Source organism: Bos grunniens, chromosome 7 (genome assembly GCF_055505025.1).
Source record: "Bos grunniens cultivar Pamir isolate PY7600 chromosome 7, Bosgru_T2T1.0, whole genome shotgun sequence".
NCBI classification, from domain to species: Eukaryota; Metazoa; Chordata; class Mammalia; order Artiodactyla; family Bovidae; genus Bos; species Bos grunniens.
Window position 1 is genome coordinate 62,464,829 of NC_141171.1, and position 26,508 is coordinate 62,491,336.

Here is a 26,508-nt window from a genome sequence, read left to right on the forward strand (position 1 = left end):
CCATTCACTTGTTGATGGACATTTGGGTTGTTTCCTTTTTGCTACTGTACATACAGTTACCACAAACATGTGGGTACGAGTCTTCTTTTTTTTTCTTGGCTGTGCCGTACAGCTTGCAGGATCCTACTCCCCAGCCAGGGATTGAACCTGTGCCTTTGGCAGTGAAAGCATGGAGTCCTAACCACTAGACTGCCATGAAATTCCTTTTATAGGTCTTTTTATAGGTAGAAAATCCCTTTCCTTTCAGGTAAATACCTTGAGGTAGAATAGTTGGATTATATGGTAGGTGTGTCGAACTTTTTAAGAAACTACCAAACTGTTTGCCAAAGTGGTTGCACCATGTCTGTCCACAATAGCGGTATATGGGAGTTCCAGTTCCTCTATATCCTTGATGAGCATGCTCAGCCTTAAAAATTTTAGTCATTCTAATGGGTATATAGTAGTACCATGTATGGTTTTAATTTGAATTTCCCTAATTATTAATGATATTGGGACATCTCTTCAATGCTTATTTACCATCCATGTATATTTTTTTGGTGAAGAATGCGTTCATATTCTTTGCCCATTAAAAAAAAGTTGTTTCCTAATTGTTCAGCTTTAAGAGTTCTTTATGTATTCTGAATGTGAGTATCTCATTAAACACAAGCTTCTCAAAGACCTTCTCCCAGATGGTGACTTTTCCTCCTATCCTCTTAACAGCACCTTTTAAAGAAGAAAGATTTCAATTTTGATGGAGTTCACTTTAGTAATTTCTTCTTTTATGGATTGTGCTTTTGGTGTTATATCTAAGGAAGATCTTAGCCCAAGGATCATAACATTTTTCTCTCCTATATTTTCTTCTAACAATTTTTAGGTTTTACATTTACATTTAGACCTAAGGTACGTTTTAAGTTGATTTTTTTATATGTAATGTAAAGTATGGATCCAAGGTTTTTTTTTTTTTTTTTTTTTGGTGGAGGGGATCATAAAGATTTCCAATTCTTGCACACAACTTTCTTGAAAAGGTGATCCTTTTTCTACTACCTTGCCTTTTCTTCTGAACCTTTGTCAAAAATAAGTTGCCCACATATGTGTAGAGTTCTGAACTCTCTATTCTTTCCACTGAACTATTTGTCAATTTTGGTGCCAACACCATGCAGTTGTTTTTTTGGTTTGTTTTTGTCCACACTGCATGGCATGTGGGAATCTCAGTTCCTTGACCAAGAATTGAACGTACGCCCCCTGCGCTGGAAGCACAGAGTCATAACCACTGGATCACCAGGGAGGTCCCAACACCATGCACTTTGGATTACAGTAGCTCTGCTATAATTTTTGAAATCAAACAGTGTTAGCTCTTCAACCTTGCTCTTTTTCAAGAAATATTTTGGCAATTCTAAATGTCTTTGCATTTCCATGTGAACTTCAGAATCAGCTGGCTAATTTATAAAAAATTAACATACCTTGCTGAATTTGATGAGAGTTGACATCTTAACTGTAACGTGTCTTCTGAGCTATGAATGAGGTGTATCTCTCCATTTTTTTGCTGTTCAGTCACTAAGTCATGTCTGACTCTTTGAGACCCCATGGAGCATGCCAAGACGCCCTGTCCTTCATCATCTCCCTGAGTTTGCTCAAACTCATCTGCATTGAGTCAATGGTGCCATCCAACCATCTCATCCTCTGTTGCCCTCTTGCCCTCAATCTTTCCCAGCATAGGGGTCTTTTGCAAGGAGTCAGCTCTTCTTGTCAGGTGGCTGAAGTACTGGAGCTTCAGCCTCAGCATCAGTCCTTCCAACAAATATTCAGGACTGATTTCCTTTAGGATTGACTGGTTGGATCTCCTTGCAGTCCAAGGGACCCTTCAAGAGTCTTCTCCAGCACCACAGTTTGAAAGCATCAATTCTTCAGCACTCAGCCTTCTTTATGGTCCAACTCTCACATCCACACATGACTACTGGAAAAACCATAGCTTTGACTATATGTATTTTTGTTGGCAAAGTGACATCTCTGCTTTTGAATATGCTGTCTAGGTTTGTCATAGCTTTTCTTCCAAGGAGCAAGCGTCTTTTAATTTTGTGGCTGCAGTCACCATCTGCAATGATTTTGGAGCCCAAGAAAATAGTCTGTCACTGTTTCCACTTTTTTCCCATCTATTTGCCATGAAGTAATGGGACTGAATGGTCTTAATTTCTTTTAGAAGTATTTTATAGATTTTAGTGTACATGTGTTTCATATCTTTCATCGGAATTAACCCAGACTATTGCATGTTTTTGGTGCTTTTGTAAGTGCAGTTTCTAATTGTTCCCAGTCACAAATTTTCAAATAATAAACCAACCCTCTATTCCTGGGATAAACCCCACTTGGTCATGATGTATTATTCTTTTAATATATTGCTGAATTTGATTTGCTAAAATTTTGTTTAGCATTTTTACATCTATGTTCATGAAGAATTTTGTTCTGTAGCTTTATCTTCTTGCAATGTCTTTGCCTAGGTTTGGTTCACATAGTGTTTTAAACCAGCTTTTAAAAACTAATAAATCACAAATATATCATATGCATTTTAATGTTGTATTTTGCAATGTTTGGGGGGCATCACAGCATTTTATTTTGGATGAATCATAGTTTAACCTAATGTTGGATATTTGTTTCCAACTCTTTACTGTTATAAACAACGCATCCAGGGACTTCCCTGGTGGTCCAGTGGTTAAGAGTAAGCCTGCTAATGCAGGGGATATGGGTTCAACCCCTGGTTCAGGAAGATTCCACATGCCATGGGGCAACTAGAGCCATGTGCCACAAATACTGAGCCTGAACTCTGGAAAACGTGAGCTGCAGCTGAGTCTGCATGCCACAACTACAGGAGCCCATGTATCTTCAGAGCCTGTGCTCTGCAATGAGAGAAGCCACTACGATCAGAAGCCTGCACACCACAACTAGAGAAAGCCCGTGTACAACAACAAAGACTCAGTGCAATTAAAAATAAAATAATAAAATTAATATAAAAAATTTTTTAATGCGTACATTTTTGAAGACATAAAAGATTCTTAAGATAAAGCCCTGGAAGTGAAATTAGTGGGTCAGAGGGCTATGCATTTTAAGATATATACTGTAAAACTTCCCTCCAGAAAAGTCATAAAAATGTGTTCTGCCATCTTCAGAATACAAGATTGTCTGTTTTTCCAAACCCTTACCAAAAGTAAGTATTATTTTTAAAAGGTCAGTAGTCCTTGCACATGATGAAATCCTTTCCGTCACACAAACTGCTCAGTCTCTTTAGCCTAAATCAGCTCTAAGTGGTCTTAAGGTATCTGAGAAGGTAGGATGGGGGCGGGAGGGAGAGGGGTGCAGAGAGAGAGAGGAAGAGGGAGAGAAAGAGCTGATATCCTTCTAAGTAGGAAAGTCATTTGTAATGAAAGATTGCTAAGAAATGTTTTTATCCCTTAAATTACTTCTGGGATCCCATATCTCCAGGGCAATAGGGTAACTTGCTGATGGAAAGCCCTTCAATTTTCACACATGTGGTTAAAGGATAAACCCATTTCTTTTCTTTTTTTTTTCTCTTTCAGAATGTCAGAGCTGGAAGAGCCCTTAATAGCCAATCAGTCCAATCCTTCATTTCAAAGAATGTGAAAATGAGATAGAGAGGGGGAGAAACTTGCTTAAGATCCCACAGGAAATCAGTGGCAGAGCCAATGGCTAGACAAAATTACTACTAAGTTCTATTTTTGTTCTGTGACTCTTCACTTAGAACCATATCTGAAACCATAGAAACTCATCTTCACCCAACATACTTTTCTAAACCTGATACTTCAAGGGCAGAATAGAGAGAATAACTGCTTTTGCATTTATATTTGTGCTTGGTCTGTTTCAAGGACATGGGCAAATGACATCCTTTTCCCCATTAAATGAGGCAGATAATATGAGTGGTTGAATGTGGTTTTGGTTCACAGGTACAAAAGGCCTCCAGAGAAATCCACAAACCAGAAAAGACATAGCCTGAGAGGTACCAGTACTGACTAGTATCATCTACATTTCTCTTGGAAAGATAAAGAAGCCACTAATTAATATAGAGATGCTGGGGTTTGATGAATGTATATAACATCCACAACAGAAGTCAAACTGGGAATGGGAATATGGGAGAACTATCAGAATAAAAATAGATAATTATGCATAGACACCTGTGGAGTTGGCTACAGAATGGTTGATGGGTTGGGTCAACTCATAGAGGGCTTGGTATGTTCCAAATACACACCCCAAAAGGCCCAGAATGCTGATCATGATGTCCTTCACAATGGTGATACAGTTCATGTCTTCAGGGTAAAAGGTGATGAGCTCCAGGAAGGGAGGGATGATGAGGGCTAGGGCACTGCTGCTCACGGAGCCCACCAGGGAGATGACCAGGTCCAGGCGGGGGATGAGGATGGCTGAGACACCTGTGGGGGGAGAAGAGGCTTAGAATCATGGAATGTTCCTTCAGGAAGGGAGCCCAGAAACAAACCATTTGTTTGGAGCCTTATAATTCCCAGACGCCTGAGACACCATCTGGAGAGGTGGGAAAGCAGCTCATTGTGAACTTGAGCAGCAGATCAAGCACTGTGGCTCTGGACTTCCACATTTGTTTTAACACCAATTTACATGCTCTCCTTTCATGCTTTATCTATTGAGTTTTTCCACATATAATATTTATTGATAAGGATTCTCTATCACCCATCCGTAATGGTCTTCTCATTGCAGAGTTGGGGAAGTCTAGAACTCTAGAGGGAATGGGTCATGCCCAAGGTCACATAGAGCTGAGACGAGAACCCAATGAGATGGGATTCCCTCAACTGTAACAGAGTCTTGGAGACTTTAAGACGAAATTTACTCTCTCTCTTGCACAACAATCCTACAGTTGTTTGAGATACAGATACAGAGTTTACCCAAGCCTTTGTTTCTCCAGGCAAAACCTCCCTAGTTCTTTCCTTCATTCCTCACAGGCCACCATTTTAAATTTTCTTAGAGAAAGCATTTCCCAGCCCTATTCACAATGTTTCCCAAACATCTACAATGGCACCTGATATCAAATGAACTAGGAAATGAATGAATAGAAGGAAGAAAGGGAGGGATGGGGGAAGGGAGGAGAAAATGACTTCCAAGAATTTAACAAAGCAGCCCTTTGAGGTTCTTCCTATAGTTAAACACCGCCTTAAGAGGACTTCACATTAATTTTTGATAGGAAGGAATACGGCACAGTGGAAAACACAGGCTTTGGCGCCACACAACCTGCATCAAATCTCAACTGTGTCACTTGGCAGTTACATGATGTGAGCATGTTACTTCATTTCCTGGGTCACAGTTCCTTCAGCTGGTAATATTACATAGTTAGGCTGTCCTGAGTATTACATAATCTCAGTGTTGTGCCTGACATATAGGAGGCATATAGGAATGAATAAATGACACTTCTTTCTCCCACAAACCAGCCAATGTATTCTATGTGTAGATAGTAGAGATTACTGTAACATTTACTCTGTGACAGTTCTGTTAACCCATTTTTCAGCTGGAAACTTGAGGCTCAGGGAGGTAAAACATGTTGCTTGGCTGGTGGCCGAGCCAGCGATAGTGGGGTAGCCGTCAGTGTGGCTGCGAGCCACAGCACTGGGCAAAGAGAGCCCTTTCGTCCTACTCACAGGTCAGACAGACCAAGGCTGTGCGGACAGACAGGTCTGCAAACAGCGCCCAGCTCTCTGACACCTGGGAGATGATGATGGGGATGATGATCTCAGCTGGGACGTGGAACTGGAGGGCATAGGTGAAGAAGATGCCGATGGAGTACATCAGCTTGACTGACTGGTACAACCTGTAGAGAGAGAGGGACAGCACATGAAATTTGATGTGGCTCCAGGGCAGGGCCATGCAGGATTTGCTCACTGCTTGGAAGCTGGGATTGTTAAGTTATATCACTACCTAACTTCCACTGACTCAGCCTGACGTCATTAGAGACACTTGGGAAGTTTATTAAAAGTGCACATTCTTGGAGATTCTCATTTAATAGGCTTGTAGCTCAGGAATCTGTGCCTTCTTTCTCCTTCTGTTTGTTTTTTTTTTAAAGGTATATCTGCATAGAGTAAAGTTCACAGTACAAAGATTATATTCCCTCCCACCTTTGATTTCCAGTCTCCAGTGCCTCCTTCCACAAGCAACTCCTCTAACTTTTCTTGAAGGCCCTCCAGAAATACTGTAGACACAAATTTGTACAGACTGTAGGTACACATCCGGAAGCACCCTTTACGTACCACTGATTTTTGTTCATTAAATATTTCTTAGATATTGTTCCCCATCAGTACACATAGATCTGGCTCTTCTATTTAATAGCTGCTGATATTCCAATTGCATGGATATACTATGATTTGTTTAATTTTAAAGATATTTTTATTGGAGTGTAGTTGATTTACAATGTTGTTTTAGTTTCAGGTATATAGCAAAGTGGATCAGGTGTGTATATATATATATATATACACACACACACACACACACCCTCTTTTTTTTAAGATTCTTTTCCCATATAGGCCATTACAGAGTACTGAATTGCGTTCTCTGTGTGATAAAGCAAGTTCTTGCTAGTTATCTATTTTTATAATCTTTAACTGCTCCCCAATTAATAGAAATTTAGATTATTCCTAGTCTTCTGTCAGTAAACAATGCAGCAAAGAATATGCTTGTACATACACCTATGCACATATAGTATACAACCCCAGATGTAAAAATGCTGAGTAAAAGTATATGTGATTTCACATTTTGATAACTCTCATTAAAGGGAACCCTCACACACTGTTGTAAATTGGTGCGGCTACTGTGGAAAACAGTATACCGGTTCCTCAAAAAACTAAAAACAGAACTACCATATGACTCAGTAATTCCACACCTGGGTATGTAACTGAAAAAAATTAAAACTCTGATTCAAAAAGATACATGCACTCCCATGTTTGTGTGAAAGTTGCTCAGTCGTGTCCAACTCTCTGCAACCCCATGGACTATACAGGCCAGAATACTGGAGTGGGTAGCCTTTCCCTTCCCAAACCAGGGATCAAACCCAGGTCTCTTGCATTGCTGGAAGATTCTTTACCAGCTGAGCCACAAGGGAAACCCCTATGTTCATCACAGCATTATTTACAATTGCCAAGATATGGAAGCACCAGATGAAAAGATAAAGAAGATATGGTTTATGTATATAATGGAATGCTGTGCTGTGCTTAGCTGCTCAGTCGTGTCTGACTCTTTGTGACCCCATGGACTGTAGCCTGTCAGGCACCTCTGTACATGGGATTCTCCAGACAAGAATACTGGAGTGGGTTGCCATGCTCTCCTACAGTGGATCTTCCCAAACCAAGGATTGAATCCAGGTCTCTTGCACTGCAGGTGGATCTGAGGCACCAGGGAAGCCCAACAATACTGGAGTGGGTGTTCTCCAGTTCTCCAGGGGATCTTCTGACCCAGGAATCCATCCAGGGCCTCCTGCATTGCAGGTGGATTCTTTACCAGCTGAGCTACCAGGGAAGCCCATAATGGAATGCTACTCAGCCATAAAGAAGAATGAAATTTTGCCATTTGCAATGGTGTGGATGAACTTGGAGGGTATTACGCTAAAGTGAAGTAAGTTAGACAAAGACAAATACTGTATAGCATCACTTATACGTGGAATAAAAAAAAATAACTAGTGAATATAACAAAAAAGAAGCACATTCACAGATAGAGAGAACCAACTAGTGGTTACCAGTGAGGAGAGGGGTGGAGGGAAGGGCGAGATAGTTGTAGGGAACTAACAGGTACAAACTACTGTGTATAAAATAAGTGAGCTGCAGAATATATGGTACAACACAGGGAATATAGCCAATATTATATAATAACTATAAATGGAACATACCATTTATTAATAAAAATTGACTCACTGTGTTACACACTGGAAACCTATGTAACATTGTACATCAACTATACCTCAATAAAAAGAAATAAAAAATACAATTTTGATAGCTCTTGACATATTGCTCATTTGTTGTCTGAGTACAGTGGAGTGCTCCATCCTTGGAAAAACACAGTGTGTGAACACATGCTGGTTTGTGCCATTGTGTTTTGTAAAACTGACATTTCTATTATTAGGAGCGAGACAGAGCAATTTTTCAAATATATAAATTGTCATTTTTGTTTTAATTTGCCTGCGAACTATTTGTTCACACCCATTTCTTCTTGTTCTTTTGCTTATTCCTTCTTTAAGCTCTTCTGGAGAATTTCATCATCAGCCAGGCTCAGAGAACGTGTGAGGTCCTTATGGCACCTGATGCTCATTTTTTCCAGCTGATATCCCAGAAGGAAAGTGCCCTGCCCAAGGTAGTGGCAATCCGAATTCCCCAGAATAAGAACAGCATATTAAGTTGATATCTTACTGGTATAAAATAAGTCACAATTTCAAGGAAATTCCACATTAATTATCTCATCCGGTCATTACCACAACACAGTGAAATGGGTAGGACTGGTGATATTTTTCTCATGTTATAGCTGTGGCTTCATGGGAAATGAACACCCTCCTCCCCGACCCCCCCCACCCTCCCTCCCCTCCGACCCGCCCCCATCCCCCCCCACTCCCCACCGCCTCCCGCATTCAACTGACTTCCAAAAGACCAAGGCTGTGGGGGAGACTAACAATGATAATAGCTAATACTCAGTGAGCACTTACTGCATACCAGACACCTTTCTAAGCTTTTTTATGTATTTGAAGCCAATTTGCCCTCACAGTCACTCCCTAAAAGACAGTGTGGCAGTCATTTGTGCTGCTCAGCTGCTCAGCAAATACCTCCAAGTCTTCCAGACATGTGGCAGAATTTCACTTCCGTGTCCTCTGCAGTGAGGCATGGTCACTTGCTTTGATTGATGAAGTGTGAACAGAAGAGACAGGTTACTTCCTAGAGAAATTTTAGGGCCTTCATAGTGATGGGTGTGATTCAATGTGCTCTTTGCCATGGCAACCAACGAAGTTTCAGGGGTGGCTGGCTGATCAGTCTGGGTCTTGGAAGCTGGGATGGTGCAGAGCTGAGCCCCAGCCATCCCATAATGGACATGTAGCATGAGCATACAATTAAACATTTGTGTGTGTTCAGCCACTGAGATTCTGGAGTGGCTTATTTTGTTTATTACCAGAGCATAACCAATCATGACTGATACAAATAGGCAAGAGTATTATCCTTATTTTACTGAGGATGGAAATGAGGTCTGCAAGACTAGGTAGCTTGTCCAAGGTCACATGAGAACCAGGGTCAAATCCCATTGCTCAGATGCAGAATCTGTGCTCTTGGTTCTACTGGCAGCTTAGTCATTCTGCACGTACTACTGCCAGAATAAGGGCAATGGCTAATACTCGATGAACGCTATATGGCAGTGCCCCAGATGTTTCCTGGATGAATGAATGAATGAGTAAATGAATGAATGATTAATGCAAGAACTTCAGTCAAAGTTCCAGGTGGGGCACAGCGATGGCAGTCTAGGCCCATTTCTGGAACTGGGGACCTGAGTAGCTGTCCATACGCAGGACCCTCAGGCACTACTTCAGAGTTATACTTTTTGTTGTTGCTGTTTCTGTTCCCTAAGCTCTCCCAGACCATTGCTGTTTGAAAGCCTTTGAACCACAGAGTCAGACAGAATTCGGTTTCAACTTTTCATGAACAACACGAAATGGGAAAGTTACTTACAGCCTTTTCACATATCAACTTCCTCATCTAATTCAATGGAGTTGATAATAATAATGCTAACCCATAGGGCTGTTGAGAGAATTAAATGAGATGATACACAATGCCTGGATTATTAAATGTACTTGTTATTATAACACAGATACTAGCAGTCAATATTTTGTTGTTGATAATGAATCAAGGATGCCCCATTTTGCTGCTAAGGCTCAGACTCTGTGACTCCCCTCCTCTTCCCCCGAGTCCCAGATGGGCAGGGACATACCAGCAATTGGGCAAGTTGAGGGTGATGCTGGCCTGGGTGTTCGACCCAAACTTCATGTAGCCCAGTGTCCCCAGGCAGATGTAGAGGACGATGACAAGGGACATCCCCCAGTACAGAACAAAGGAAAACTGCTGTGGATGCTTCATCTGGTTTTTGAGAGGTAGAACCTGGAGGTGAAAGGAGGTTAAGAAAGAAAAGGTAGAAGGAGAGAAAGCAGGTTTCCTCTCAAGGTTGGACCTCCTTCTCCAGGTGGCCCAGAGTCAGGAAGGGTCCACATGCCCTTTCATCTCCTCCCACATTTTCTATAGCCAAGAGGGCCTCATCTTCAAGGCTTGGTGTGGTGTGCAGAGCAGGCGGCATCCTGCAAATGCGGACTGACTTTCCCTTCTTCCACGAGATCATATTCTGCACTTTTCATAAGTACTACTATTTAGATACCTGGAACAAAGACTGGCTTCCATAGAGAGAACTGAGGACTCTCAAACTCCACACCCATCTTACCATGCCGACACCTTCAAATGTGAAGATGGCTGTACCGAAGAACAATAAGAAGGTCTTCCAGCTTGCCATCAAGGGTAGGTTCCTGGGATCTGGAATCTCCTAAAAGGAAGAAGAAGGGCATTGGTTTTTTCCAAGGCATATAAGTCACCCCAAATCTGGTAGAGAGGTAGGCTTGCCTGACGTCAGCAGGGACAGTATTAGAAGCACCCATTAGACATCTAAAGCTGAGTCAGCCTTCTCAACTTTTAAAAAAGTTACTTCTTTTACACATAGCATACAATTTACCATTTTAAACATCTTGAGTGTACAATTCAGTGGCATTAAGAACATTCACATTGTTGTACAATCATCACCAATTTCATCTCCAGAACATTATCATCATTCCCAGCTGAAGCTGTGCACCCAGTAAATAATAACTCCCTGTTACCCAGCCCCCCTGGAAATGCCTATTTGACTTTCTGTCTCTATAAATTTGATTGTTCTAGGTACCTCATATAAGTGAACTCATATAATACTTCTCTTTTTGTGGTTGACTTATTTCACTAAGCATAGTGTCCTCAAGGTTCATCCATGTTGTAACATGGATCAGAATTTTATTCCTTTCCAAGGAATACATTATATATGTTTAATTTTGATTTACCACATCTTTACATGGAAAAAGGAACCCAGGGAGGAGAAGGAATTGCCCAAGGCCACTCTACTAGTCAGTGGCACAGTCCAGATATGAATTCAGGTCTTGTGTTTTCCAGTTCTCTAATACCTCTTTCCCATCACTTCTCTCAGAGCTGTGAAGTATTGGCACAGCAGCTACCACTGATCTAGAAGGAATGATTATTTTAATAAGATTCCTGTGGGCAGAATAATGTCCACATCATAATCCCTGGAACCTTGAGTATGTTACATTACTTGGCATGGGAGAATTAAGTTTCTAGACTGAATTAAGGTAGCTAATCAACTAAATTTAGTAGGAGATTACCCTGGATTATCTGGGTGGGTTTGGTGTAATCACAAGGGTCTTTTAAAGTGGAAGAGGGAATCAGGAGAGAGAACCAGAGAGATGGAAGCATGAGAAAGACACGGCCTGACACTGCTGGCTTTGAAGAGGGAAGTGGGCCATGAGCCAAGGCCTGAGGGCGGCTTCTAGAAGCTGGAAAGGGCAAAGAAACAGATTCTCCCCACAAGCTTCCAGAAAGAAATGCAGCCCTGCCCAGTGAGACCCCAAGAGTTCTGAGATAATTCTGTGTTAAGTTACTAGATTTGTGATCATTTGTCACAGCAGCAGCAGAGAACTAATACAACCCCAGAGACTTTCAAAGAAATGAAACTGTAATAGGGAATTTCAGGGCCTATAATGATAGCAAAGCATGAGGCAAAATGACTGCATTTAGGGGAAAAACTGTTTATCAGTTTCCTTGTCTGTGAACTGGGGATAAAGTAGCACTACTTCCATAACAACATCATTGTGAAGATTTAGTGAGTTAATCAACATAAAGAAATTGGCACAAAGTAAATTGAATTCCTTTATCATCCATATATCTCTTGTCAACCTATCACTATTACAATTTTCGTTGGTTACTTGGCTGAGGTTTATCTCCCCAAGTGATTGTAGCCTCCATGAGAGCAGACAGCTTGTCAGTTTTACTTATCACTGAATCCCCTGTCCCCTGTACATTGCTTGGATCACAGAAAGTGAAAGTGAAGTCACTCAGTCATGTTCAACTCTTTGCGACCCCATGGACTGCAACCTACCAGGCTCCTCTGTCCATGGGATTTTCCAGGCAATAGTACTGGAGTGGATCACAGAAGGTATCAATAACTATTTGTTAAAAGACCCATTGCTATCTAATGTGATGACGACAATGATGATGATGGTGAGTAGCTTTTATAGCCTGTGGGGCAAAAGAGTTCACAGACATCACTTGAGCAGGAGGTCACCTTTCTCGCTCTCATCTGCCCATAATGACAGTGTCTCAGAAGCCCTGGACCTTGACCCTTCTGCAGTGGTTTTGGGCACAGACCTGCATGATATACTGAAAGATCAGAGCCATGCTGCCCAGGGTGGTGATGTTGGCCAGCGTGGAGAAGATGGACAGCACCCTGAGGTTCTGGATAAACACCAGCAGGATCAGGAAGGGAAGGATCGTCAGCATGTAGAACCGAATGTCCACGTTGGGGGTCAGCACCAGGATCTTCCTGGGTTCGCAGGTTTTGGAGGTCACGTGGACTTCTTCCACCATCTGATGTGAAGCACAATGAAAGGCAGTATAATTACAGTTGCTACATTAACAAAGGAAACCCAGAGTAAGTTTCAATTTCAGATAATTAACAGATAACTTTTTAGTAAAAGTATGTCCCAAATATTATACAAAGATACACTTGTAGTAAAAACAAATTGCTGCTTATCTGAAATTGAAACTTAATTGGGTTTCCTATACTTTTATTTGTTACATTTGGTAATCCTAAATTGTAGTACCCATGATTGTGACAACCGGAAACCCTTAGAATCATCAAATCTCAAGGCTGAAGCATCATTCTGTCATCTAGCCCAACCTCTTCTTATGTATCAAATAGTTCTCTTTCATATATCCAGAGAACAGGAAATGATTACACAGGAGTACCTTCTTCAACTTTAGATAGTCCTAAAAGTTAGAAAGCTAGAATTTGAGCAAAATCTGTCTGCTTGAATATTCTATCCATAATGCTTGTCATAGTTTTGACTATTTGAACGCACAAAAACAAGTATACTACTTCTGTTTCATGAAGCCAAGAAAGAATGCTATGATTGACTTGTAATGCCTGTTAGGAATGCAATGAGGGCAAGATTGCAACTTGTTTGCTTTAGTTATCTTCTACATGACAACCTTGAGATACCTAAAGAAAATCTCATCAACAATTTCAGGCTAAAAATTCTCAATTATTTCTAATTGGACATGACTGTAAGCCATCCTGGCTGCATTCCTCAGATGTTGCTTTGGCTTCCCTATGATCTGTTTAAAGAGTGATTTCCAGGACAGAAAGAACTCCCAACCAAAGCCTGATTAGGGAGTAGAAATAAAGCCTCTCCTACCATGATCCAAAAGCTTTACTTTTGCTAATGCGACCCTAGCAGCAAGAGGTCTGCTTTCCCCAACTCTGCCCAGAAGAGACCTCTTTACCTGTTGTAAATTGTCTGCCATAAACATAAAATAAACACTGCAGAAGCCCAGTTGGGTGGTGATTAATAAGAAGCTGACAGTGTACCTGAGAAAGAAAAGAAGAGGCAGACAGAGGAGAAATGAATTATTTTTAATGCATTTATTTTTATTTTTGAGACAATTATTTCTTTTGTTATTATTTTTACTATTTCCCCATTTTTTAACTTTCAAGTTTAAATTTCAAGTCCACAGTAGAAGTTGAAAGACAAGTATAATTAGCATCATATATCCTTTCACTAGAAATACTAATTCTTAACTTTTAGGTCTAACTGCATTATGTATAGATGGAAGAATGTGTTCATCCATACACACATACACACACACACACGTGTGTGTGTGTGCATTTTTTCAGAACTACTTTAAAATTAACTGCACATGTTATAACATGTCAACAAAGACTGTAATACCTTCTTTAGTACTATGATATCCAACTTCAATATCCTCAAATATATAGTCTATGTTTTACTTTATTATTATTTATTTTTACTTCTTTTTTTTTTTTGCTGTGCTGCTGGGCTTGTGGGATCTTAGTTCCCTGACTAGGGACTGAACCTGGGTCCTCAGGAGTGAAAGCTCTGAATCCTAACCACCAGACTGCCAGGGAATTCCCAAATATTTCTCTCCAAAGTATCTTTTATAGCTGTTTTTAAACTTTCTTTGATTCAGGATCTAATTACATTTCATATGTTGCATTTGCCTATGTTTCTCTAGTCTTTCTTTTCAGGTAGAGCAGCCCTATACATATCTACCCTTTTTGTTTCCCGTGACATTGGCTTTTTGGGAAGAGTCTAGGCCATCTGTCTCGTAGAATGTCCCACCGTGTGGAGTTACATGACTGTTTCCTCGTGATTCAGAAAAGCAAGCCTACCACACAGGTGACACTTTGTACTTATATTTCATCATATTGGGAGGCACAGGATGTCCTGTGGTTCTACTGTGATGTGAATTCTAGGCCTCTCCATTATAAGTACACATTTCCTGCTTTGCAACCTGTAGGTAAAACAATGAGACGGCATGAAGAGCCTGTCTTCCTCAAGCCAAAGGTTTTAACATTCATTGATAATCTTTGCTGAATCAGTTATTTCATTGGTTGGTTGCAAGGTGTTCTGTCATTTTATCTAAGTTGATTAGCTAGCAACTAAGAAAAATGCATTCTCTTCCTCTTTTTTATCACAATAAATTCACATTAACTATTCTTTATTTATTATATTCTGCTATTGTCATTATTCTTCTGGATTCTTAAATTGTCCTGAATTTGGAGATGTATTTATTTACTTTTTTGTGAGAACATTTTGAGAGTTCTACATTTAAAAAACTTTTTAATTGGAGGATAATTGCTTAACAATGCTGTGTTGGTTTCCGATGTGTAACATCATAAATCAACTGTAAGTATACACATATCTCCTCCCTCTTAAGCCTCCCTCCCACCAACCTCTCTATCCCACCATTCATTTTTTTCAAAAGAACAAAAATATGTTCCTCTACTTAGGTGCTAATGTTTAGATCCATGTTTTTCAAGACTGGGTTGTAGTAACCAATGCATCAGAATCATCTGAGGTTGGTGATTCCTGGCTCTCATATCAGCCTATTGAGTCAGAAGCTTGGCAGTGTCATGTGAGACTTCAGAAGGGAGATTTTTTTTTTTCTCTTTATAATGAAGATTTTTAAGCATACAAGAAAGCAATGATAATCATTCAATGACTCCTCATGAGCTCATCCCAGCCTCAACAATTAACTTTTAGGCAATCTTCTTCCATCTATTCCTTCACCCCCACTGCACACAAGCTTCTTCTGTTGGAGTATTTGAAGTTAAGGGGAAAAAATAAGCAAGGTGAGGGGAATATAGCAAATTAAAGTATTTGAAGTATTCCACCTGTAAATAATTCAGTACGCAGTTCTAATGGTCAAGAATTTAAATAAAATATAACCATCATGCCCTTAATCACCCCTTACAAAATTAATAATAATTTCTTTCTTTTTAAAAATATTTACTCATTTATTTGGCTGCACCTGGTCTTAGCTGCAGCATAAGGGATCTTCGATCTTAGTCGTGGCATGTGGGAACTAGATCCCACATCTGATCTAGGGATCGAACTGACCAGGGATGGAACCTGGATCCTCTGAATGGGGAGCGTGGAGCCTAAGCTACTGGACCACCAGTGAAGTCCCACAATAATTTCTTATATCATTTAATATTCCACCATAGTCAAATTTTTCCAATTTTTTTCAAAAACATTTCAGAGTTGGTTTCTAAACAAGTCTCTACGTTGCATTGTGTTATTATGTCTCAAGTTTTTTAATCTGCTATATTCCCCTTGCCTTGTTTATTTTTTTCTCTTGGAATTTTAATTTTTTTGATTGGTGTTGAAGATGCCAGAAAATTTCCTTGTAGTATGTTTAACTTTCTAGATTCAGTGGATGAATTCATAATGTCATTTATCTTGTTCTTCTATCCCCTGTATTTCCTATAAGCTGATATTAGATCTAGTGGTTTGATAAGATTGAGGTTCTTCCTTTCTGTTTCGGGCAAGGGTATTTCAGAGGTGGCTCTCTGTACTCCCTGTTGAATCCTATTATAAGACACACTGTGTCTGGTTGTCCAGTGTCCAAACATGAGACGACTAGAAGGGGTCAGGTGATGCCTGTGTATTCTTTCTTTATCATTTTCCAATGATCTTTCACAATGAGGATAGTTGCTTACATGGAATAGATAATTTTTAATCAAACTCCCCAGGTATCTCTTAGCACACTAAAGATGACAAATTATTGATTTAAATAAAACAGTTTCCTAATTCTTTCTCAGTTACTGGCATTCTTTCTCATTGCCCCAGAGAAATGGTGTAGTGTAGTGGGTGAAAGCTGAATGTTCTAGATTTCAGTCTGTGCTCTGCCATTAGATTCCTGGGTAACTTAAACCAAACTTATGACTCTATCTGGTCTTAATTTTCTTCCATTTGAATAGATATAGATATACTGATCTTCAAGGAGCCTTCTTGCCTGAAAGTTTTATTCAGGGTGTCATCAGAAGCTGATAACTTGGTGAGAAAGGATGGACAGTTGTGAGATCTCTGTTATTACTGCCCCGTGCCTCTCCCGTCTGACAATCAGAGTGATTCCTGACATTCTCGAGAGAGGAGTTGCAGGAGGGATCTTGGCAGGTGAGGGACTGACAACTCCTTGAGGGCTCTGTTGGGAAAGGCTAACATGTTAGGTGCTTGCTTGAAACTCTGCTTCTCCACTATCTGTGTCTTTGATCCTAGACATGTTATTCTATCTCTGTGAGCCTTGGTCACTGTATTTCTTCCCAATAAAGATGCACGACCTACCTCACAAGGTCATTGAAGTGATCAGAGGTGATCAGATACAGGAAAGCATTTTTTATACCATAGAGTTTTTATCCAATCAGTGAACAAGCTAAATTGTAATGTTCACTATTAGGAGGAGGATTAAATAAAACCACAGGATCCATCTATATGGATGGGGAACATTGTGAGACTTACAAAACAATGAAGTTAATTTGTATGTCCCAATGTGGAAAGAAATTAGAGACATAATGTTAGATGAAAGAACAAATTTCCAATAAATACTCCAATTAATATACAAGAAAATACAAAATATATATTTCCACTTACACACATATATCCTGTTCATGCAGAGAGAAAGTCTAGAGGAATATTTATTAACTATATATCAGTGACTTCATTTTATTTATTTATTTTTGGCCACACTGCACAGCTTGTGGGATCTTACTTCCCTGACCAGGGATTGAACCTGGGCCCTTGGCAGTGAGAGCTCAGAGTCCTAACCACTGAACCTCCAGGGAAGTCCCAGAGATTACTTCTTGAATGAAGAGTAGGATGGGGGATGGAGCTATCAGAGGAGATTCTCTATATTGGTCAATAGTTTTCAATAAAAACATGTTCACTTAAAACTTTTGTTACTCAGGTGGTGTGGTGGTAAAGACTCCATCTGACAATGCAGGAGATGAAAGAGACATAGGTTTAATCCCTGGGTTGGGAAGATCCCCTGGAGAAGGGAATGGCAACACATTCCAGTATTCTTGCTGGGGAAATCCCATAGACAGAGGAGCCTGGTGGGCTACAGTCCATGGGGTCAAAAAGAAGCTGGACACAACTGAGCATGCCCATGCAATGTACTAGCAGTAAAGGAAGAACAGGTGAGCATTTTTATCACTGCTGTTGTTATTATTACTATTACTCCTGTGATATCTGGGCTTCCCTTGTGGCTCAGCTGGTAAAGAATCCGCCTGCAATGCCAGAGACCTGGGTTCGATCCCTGGGTTGGGAAGATCCCCTGGAGGAGGGAAAGTTTACCCACTCTAGTATTCTGGCCTGGAGAATTCCATGGATTGTACAGTCTATGGGGTTGCAAAGAGTCAAACGACTGAGCGACTCGCATTCATTCATTCATTTGTGATGTCTAGGACTACTACCTTCCCCACACTGAGTGTGTCCTCAGCCAGGCATTTGGGCAGGTTTCGAGACTGTACATCATGGCTTCTCCATAGTTCACAAAAGTCTTCTGCAGCCTAAAGAACGGACAAATAATGCATACCTTAATTTTTTTAAAGTACAATTTATTCCCAAAGGGAGTAATTACTATATGTTCATGTATTACTATGGAACATTTTGGTAATTTTCCAGCAATGGTATCATTGAGTTATTTTATAATGGTACACTTTTAAAAGTTTTAGAATTCTGCCTCTTATTTTTTGTAGTCGTCTTTATTAACACTAATTTTTAAGTGGATAGTATTATTATGTAGGTGGACAGTAGCTTGGAATTGATTAGGTCAGCAAACAAGGACAGTGAGGACGTGGGAGCTGTGAGGTGTGCAGACCTAGTCAGGGGGAGGGGAGAGAGGGCAATGAGGTGTAAGTGTGGCCAAGAGAGTGGGTCTACCTTTTCTGAACTGACATTCCCTTCTTCACTTCTGAGGGTGCTGGAACATTTAAGATGCTTTCCCTGGACCAGATTCCATGCAAAGGTGATTTTTAGCCTCCTGCCCAGCACCCCTGTCAGATGTGACACCCCAGTTCTAGCCCATCCCTCTTCCCCCATCCCTCCTTCTCCAGGCAGCCTTTCCAAAGGGAGGCGGAGGCCCTCTGGAGCGCTGCTGACAAAGCAAGTGGAAGCAAGTTGCCTGCGTCCCTGGAGTTAATTGCATGACTGAGGGGAGTAACTTGGAGAGAGAAAGAGACCCGGACTTGTCAGGAAACCAGAGTTTAAGTATCAACGCGTCCCTCTCAGATGGCCAGGAGACCTTGAGCAAGTCTTTTTATACTTTGGGGCTTCAGTTTTTTTTCTTCACATACAGTCTGGGTTTTGGGGAGAAGACAGTGAGAGATGGATATGGTGATGCACTGGGAACATGGCACGATGCTTCTGTTTTTATTATTATTCAATGTGTCTGGCATTTGAAATACAGATGAGGTTACATTGCATAGGACTGGCAAGTATATTAGTCTGAAGATTGCAAATTCAAAAGCAATGGGGACCAGAAAGCTATCAGCATTGTGGTGAGAATGACTGGGTGTAAGACAAAACAGGGAATCGTGGAGACAGAGTTCAAGGCTCTGGTACATGTCCTTCTCCAAAAGGGGTTGATCAGGATGTGGCTCTAGCTGAATGATGCAGGAATAAAGTCACAGAGGTAGCAGAATGTCTAACTGGCAAGAAGGTGTAGATTTTTTTTTTAATGTGAAATCTCCAGGTTTTTAAACGTTGGCTAAAAACAAAAAGCCAAAAAAACTGTAGAAGTCCTCCATAATATATCTAAAAACTACTATGAGTCTGTAACCCTATATTAGAAAAAGAAAAGAAAAAAACAAATCAACAAAAACAAAAGTCAGGGAAAGGCTATAATAAATGACATATATTAAAAGGCTGTATGGTGGTAAAATGGTCCCAGCAGGCTTGAGGGAAGAAAAAGATTTGCAGATAGGTTAAGGGGTAGAGTCAGACAGGTCTTGGAATACCAGCTCTGCCACTTCCTGGCTGTGTGACATTCAGCAAGGCATTTAACTCTCCCAAGCCTCAGTTTACTCATGTGTAAAATGGGAATAATGGTGGCTACCATAAAATTTTACTGTAAGGAATAAATAAAAGAAGGCTTGCAAAACTCTTGCTATGTACCTGGAACAATGTAAGTGTGCAATAAATTTAATTGCTAAATGCATAAATGCTCTTAACAGTGTTTCATGAGCTGGAAAGTACTACACAAGTTAGGTGTGACTGATACATACTCCAAATGCACCAATTTGGGTTATGATGATTTGACTTTATGAGGAGCTTCATTTAACAACTCTGCTTTGACTCACAAGGCCTTTCTGCACAATGAGGAGGACATATTTAGATTTGCCTGCCTTGAGAGTAGCTGAGTCCTGTGGAGAGAAAATCTCCAGGCTGTGGCTGTAAGGAATTGCTAATTACTGTGAGTTGCTAGTTTATATATACACGAAATTCTCAGCATTGTTTGCCTTCCACTGCATTTGCCTTTTTTTCTGGAATTTTGTTTTACATTAAAAGTTTTAACTATACAAACACTGTGTTGTATATATGCTTTATTAGAGATTGAAATCACTGTGAATTATTCATCTCATTGCTAACTATGTTTTTTTTTTCACTATTACTAAATTGTCCCAAAAAGGACTTATTTGGAATAAATTTCCCTTCCAAGGTGTGTGTATTGGAGCTGGGGGAGGACCAGGAGATAAGAGGTGGAGAGATTAAGAGGAAGTATCTTGAATACACATAGGTGTGTATAGAGCAAATTTGCATTTCTTATTACTTCTGATCTTTCTAGGAATGGATACTTGGGCTCATAGGAGCTTGGCAAAGTGCTCCAACTAGTCAGCAGCAGAGCTGTGCCTGGAACTTGGAGTTTCCAGTAGGATTTTAATCACTCCCTTCACTGCCTCAGAGCAGCAGGGTGGTGGCCTGGAGAAGTGGCCAGCTAATTGGGAATTGGGTCAGTGATCCCGGGAAACTTAGCACACCCTCAGTTGGAACCTGGTGCCATTTGGTGAGAGAGATGATAGAGACAGAGAAGCAGAACTCTCACCTCTGACTTAGGTGATGAGCACAATTCAACAGGATGACCATGCAATGCACGGTGAGGATCCCGATGGCCAGCAGGCTGAAAGGACCGACCTGGAGGAGAATGGAGAGGTGGGCACAGTGAATTACAAATGGATGCTCCCACACCTGGCCCTCTCCCTGCTTAGGTGCTGGGGACCCTCTTATAATAGAGATTTTTGGATGAGAACCCTAGGATGATAGCCCCTGCCTGAATGTCCTTGTACCCCTAGATGCTCTGGCTTGAATGCTTTTCTTAGCATCACTGCAAAGTGGCTGTCCAACCTGTGCTAGAATACTTCTGATAACAAAGAGCTCATTACCTCCCAGACAGCCCATGCCTTTCCTCATCTGCCTTTAGTTCCACTTGAGAACCCTCATTCCTTTTCATATCCCAGCCCTTACCTCCTCCAAGATGCTTGAAGACCAACGTTCTTCTAAAGGATTAGTTTTCTTCTTCTAGTACGGGGTTATCAAAAGAGGCACTATTGACATTTGGGGCCAGCTGATGTTTCTGTTGCAGGGCGCTGTCCTGTACATTGTGGGTTATTTAGCAACATCTCTGGCCTCTACTCACTGGATTTCAGAAGCATTCCCCCTCTCTCTATCCCAATTTGTGACAACCAAGAGTGGCTCTAGACATTGTAAATGTCTTAGGGTATATTAGTCACTCAGTTGTGTTGAGCTCTGTGCAACCTCATGAACTGTAGCTTGCCAGGGTCCTCTGTCCATGGGATTCTCCAGGCAAGAACACTAGAGTGGGTTGCCATTTCCTTCTCCAATAGATCTTCCTGACCCAGGGATCGAACCTGTGTCTCTTGCATATTTTTAAAGTATTTATATTTATTTGTTTATTTGGCTGCTCCAGGTCCTAGTTGTGGCATACAAACTCTCAGTTGCTGCACGTGGGATCTGGTTTCCCAAACAGGACTGAACCTGGGCCCCTGCATTGGGAGTGCAGAGTCTTAGCCAATGGACCACCAGGGAAGTCTTTCCGTTTTATTTTTTTTTTAACTAAAAATTGTATGTACTTAAAGTGAACAACAGGATTTGATATATATGTATAGCTATACACACAGAAATGATTACTAGAATCAAGCTAATGAACAAGTCTTCTCCTCACATGGTCTCCATTTTTTAAATATGTGATGAAATTATAAAGTAGGGCTTCCCTGGTGGCCCAGACACACAAGATTAAAAAGTAGGGCTCATTATTATTACATTTTGGCCATGCTGGGTGTGGGATCTTAGTTCCCTGACCAGGGATCAAACCTGTGCCCCCTACAGTGTAGAAGCATAGAGTCTTAACCACTGGATCACCAGGGAAGTCCAAGCGGGCCTCCTTATTAATCCTTATCTCCCAAGTGTGATCACAGGGCCGAGAGCAAAGAGGGACTCTCTCACCCTCTTTGTGTTGGACACCTGTGACTTTATAGATGTGACCTATACTAACAGTATCATGAGGAAACAAATGAGAGATGAAGAGCACCGCTAGAGTTCACCGGAATGTAGCCTCCATATAGCAGAAGACTGTTTTTTGGTCTTGCATACATCTATATTGCCAGAGCTTAAGAATAATAGATGCTCAATATATATTTCTCAAATGAATCATGATTAGAGGTTCTGATGGGACTTGGAGGATGAAGAAATCACCTAATAACTCTTAGGAAGCAAAAATCAAAGGATAAAGGAGTTGTCTTAAAATGCAAAGACTGCACCGGCAAAGAGAGCCTGGCTGAAGGCCATGTGCTAATAATGTTCTTCAGAAGTTCTAGAACCCTGAGAATTCTAAAGGGGGAAAGGTCCCATCTCTGTTGGAACTGATACAGATTGGAAGTCATGTCAGAAGCCAGGGTCTCAATGTGACTTTTTTAGACACGAGGGCCATTTACAGGCTTGGAGAGAAGGAGAAATTTGCTTCAACTAAATTGAAATCATCTATCTATTCAACTCTGTAGAACAAACTGCAACCTTCAGCGTGCCAGTATCTACAAGCAGGTACTGTGTAAAGGAGGGTGTAAAGATGAATCAGAGAGTTCCTGCCCTCAGAGATTTCAGGTAAGTGAGGAAGCTGGGAATGTAAAAAAATGAGCACGTTCCATCTTTGTAAGTGCTGTAAGAATTCCAGGTTATATAGCTATAAGTTCTAGAAAAACACAAGGTGAAGGAATTTTAATAGGAGACAGAGGAAGGGGATTTCAGAGGACTTCAGAAAGGGAAACAAAGAATCAGGATTTTTAAAATTTTACAGAGGAGGGGGATTTCAAAAGACAGAAATAAGGGAGATGGGAACAGCATAAGATAGAGGATGGAGGAGGGAGGGCACAGGAGGTGGCATGGGATTGGTGGAGCCTTGTTCACCCTCATCTTCCAAAATTACCTTCTCACAGTCAAATGGATGGAAACAGGAGTTACACACTGAAATGCCTGGAGGTGCCAGGCTACTGATATCAATGAACGAAATGGCAAGGATATAATCCTAGGAAGTTGGGAGAACTGTGGCAAAGTAGATTCTGAATTAGTATGTGAGTTATGGTGAGTCCTTAAGAACAGTGGTGGGGAGGGGGAACTGGATGAAGGTGGTCAAAAGTAACAAACTTCCAAATATGAGATAAATAGGTACTGGGGACTTAATGTACAACATGACAACTGCAGTAAACACTGTTATGTGGTATATTTGAAAGGTGCAAAGAGAGGAGATCCTAAAAGTTCTCATCACAAGGAAAAACAATACCTATTTCTTAATCATATGAGGAGATAGACATTAACTAAACTTATTATGGTAATCATTTTACAGTATACGCAGTATGTGTGGTAAGTCACTTTGGTTGTGTCAGACTCTGTGTGATCCTGTGGACAACCATAGAGCCAGCCAGGCTCCTCTGTCCATGGGATTTCCCAGGCAAGAATACTGTAGTGGCTTGCCATGCCCTCCTCCAGGATATGCAGTATACCTTAAATTAATATAGAGGTGGTTGTCAATTATATTTCAATAAAATTGGGGGAAATATGGCCTGTCCCCTCCAGGCACGTTCCATTTAGCTCCAGGTTGGCTCCAGAGGATTGATGCCAATAGGTTCATTTCCCATTGCAAAGAGTGCTCCCAAATTGCCAATTGATAAACAATGCTAAGGCTGTAGGAGCCTGCCAACCCTTTCCCTGAAATGGGGAGACGTGGTTCCCATTCCACAGGTCCATCTTACCAACAAGCCGGCATTTTTCATGGCCAGAGGAAGTCCCAGGAGCCCTGTGCCAATGTTGCATTTCAGTAAGTGAATCAAGGTTTGCATCATCCTGTAGGGGGAGCACAGGGCAACAAAAGGGTATGTTAGTGGAAGAAAATGTGACCCAGCGCTCTGGCTTCTTTCGTCTCTCCAGCACCCTCTGGTGGGAAGATGGACAAAATCAGATGAAATGGACTCTCCATTTTACTCTGTTCCCAGGATCTGTTCTGCAACCTCTGATCCAGAGCTGGTGCTAGTTCAGGTGACTCAACAAATATGTACCACACACTGTGCTGTGCTCTGCTTAGCTGCTCAGTTGTGTTCGACTCTTTGTGACCCCGTGGACTGCAGCCCGCCAGGCTCCTCTGTCCATGGGATTTCCCAGGCAAGAATACTGGAGTGGCTGCCATTCCCTTCTCCAGGGGATCTTCCCAACCCAGGGACTGAACCCAAGTCTCCCGCATTGCAGGTGGATTCTTTACCATATGAGCCACCAGGGAAGCCTACCACACACTAGGCTCTAAATAAAAAGTTAATAACCATTGCTATCATCCTGGATAACTCCCTGCTGCTGCTACTGCTGTGCTGTGCTCAGTTGTGTTTTACTCTTTGCGAAACCCCCTGGACTGTAGCCTGTCAGGCTCCTCTATGGAATTTCCCAGGCAAGAATACTGAGTGGGTATTTCCTCCTTCAAGGGATCTTCCTGACCCAGGAATTGAACTCAACATCTCTTGTGTCTCTTGCACTAACAGGCAGATTCTTTACCACTTGAGTCACCTGGGAAGCCTGGATAACTCTGGGCTTCTGAAAAACTGTAACCTGCCAGGCTCCTCTGTCCATGTAATTTTCCAGGCAAGAATACTGGAGTGGGTTGCCATTCCCTACTCCAGGGGATCTTCCTGACCCAAGGATTGAACCTGCGTCTCTTGGGTCTCCTGTATTGGCAGGTGTATTCTTTACCACTAGCGCCACCTGGAAGGCCCCTCCAAACCCTTATGTCATCATACTTTATTTAAATAATCACTCATTGTGTCTGAACTATCAATAATGTCACAGCCAGATCTGAAGTCAAGATCTGGCTTCAATAAAATTATCATGCATACCTGTGTTATTTCATTAGGAAAAATTCCTGGAATGGTATTATTGATCAAAGGACTTTTATTTATAGTTACTTAAAAAACCCTAAGTAACACAGTATGAAGTTTAAAAGGTAAAACAAACAAAAGAAGAACCAAAAAAACCTTATATACTGAACATAAACGTCTCTTCTATCTGCCTCTCAGTCTCCCAATTCTCTTAGCCAGAAGCAACCACTAAGGCCAGTTGTGTGTGTGTGTGTGTGTGTGTACTTAAAAAAAAGCATACGTCAAATACTTGTATGTTTTATATAAATATGTGTTAGGACTTGACATACATCACAGCATTGCCATCTAGAAAGCTACCAGTTTAATTCTTTCCAAAATAACATGAAAGTGGGCATTTCCTGACATCCTTATCCAACACTGGGTATTGTCATTTACAATCTCTTCATGCCATGGATATTATCTGATCTGATTACTAAATAATAGTTTAATTGGCAATAAAGCCTTAAGGAAAAGAACCATGTGTCTGAGTTTAGGGCAGTAAAAGTAGGGACATAGGGCTAGGAGGTGAACTTTTATTTTCCGGATGGGTTTGTATGAGGAAGGGAGGGGGCAGTGGGGAGAGAGAGAAGAAGGGAGAGAGAATATGAATACTAGCAGTTGTTGAAGGAGTGGAAAGCAGCCAGCCTGGGGTAGAAACTGCTGAAGAAAGAGCCGTCAGCCTGATATAGAAAATTGTTCCTGGAATCAACAAGTTCATGTAGGGGATGACTACCTGTTTTTTGCAAAACCTGTGAAAAAGTTTGACGTGGGTATAACTTTTCAGAGTCTAAAGGTTTCATCTTTAGTCCATGCGTGTCCTGTTCAGTGGGGTTAAATGCGGCCCAGCGCCGTGAAGGCAGCAGTGCCTGACCTCAGATGGGGAAGGGCAGTGTGGCCACTTACGACAATCCATTGGCTTCCTCTGCAGGATGGATCCTCTCTGAAGTGATACTACTACTACTCTCTGAGAGTGACTTGGACCCGTCATCCAAGGACTTGGGCTTGCTGGTGTTGTCCCTTGCAAGCAATGAGATCTTCAACATGGTGGGTGGGTGGTGACGGCTGAGGGTTAAGGCCTGTAACAGCCTTGAACCAGTCTCCCATGGGTTTTTCTCCAGAGAAACCAAGGCTGCAGGCCTGAGAAGCTGGCTCCCAATTCCTGAGCTGGTCCTGGCGCTGGTAACAGGGGGAAGCTGATGTTGACGACAGGCCTCGCCTGGCTTTGGGGACTTAAGAGAGTCTCATCTCAGGATGGTCCTCAGTGCCCCTTTCGACTGCCCGGCCACACAGGACCTGCCTGGACTTTCAGCTGCTTCCAGTTCAGCCCTCAGTGCTTTAGGGCAAAGTGAACCGGGTGGCTGGGAGGAAGGAGACACCATTGGACTGGAGGTCCTGGTGCCTGGATGTGGGGCC

The 26,508-nt window shown here is 41.5% G+C and overlaps 1 protein-coding gene across 1 annotated transcript; it reads right to left on the reverse strand.

The window, feature by feature from the left end:
* Positions 1–2,972: 2,972 nt before the first annotated feature.
* SLC36A3 (solute carrier family 36 member 3) lies at positions 2,973–26,508 on the reverse strand. The gene is made up of 10 exons (XM_086412511.1): positions 25,999–26,508; positions 23,950–24,040; positions 20,733–20,821; positions 18,103–18,198; positions 13,611–13,695; positions 12,474–12,692; positions 10,456–10,554; positions 9,955–10,121; positions 5,646–5,815; positions 2,973–4,412 (listed from the first exon to the last, which is right to left on the reverse strand). The coding sequence occupies exons 1-10, from the start codon at positions 26,136–26,138 to the stop codon at positions 4,144–4,146; spliced, it is 1,425 nt and encodes a 474-aa protein (XP_086268637.1). The 5' UTR covers positions 26,139–26,508; the 3' UTR covers positions 2,973–4,143.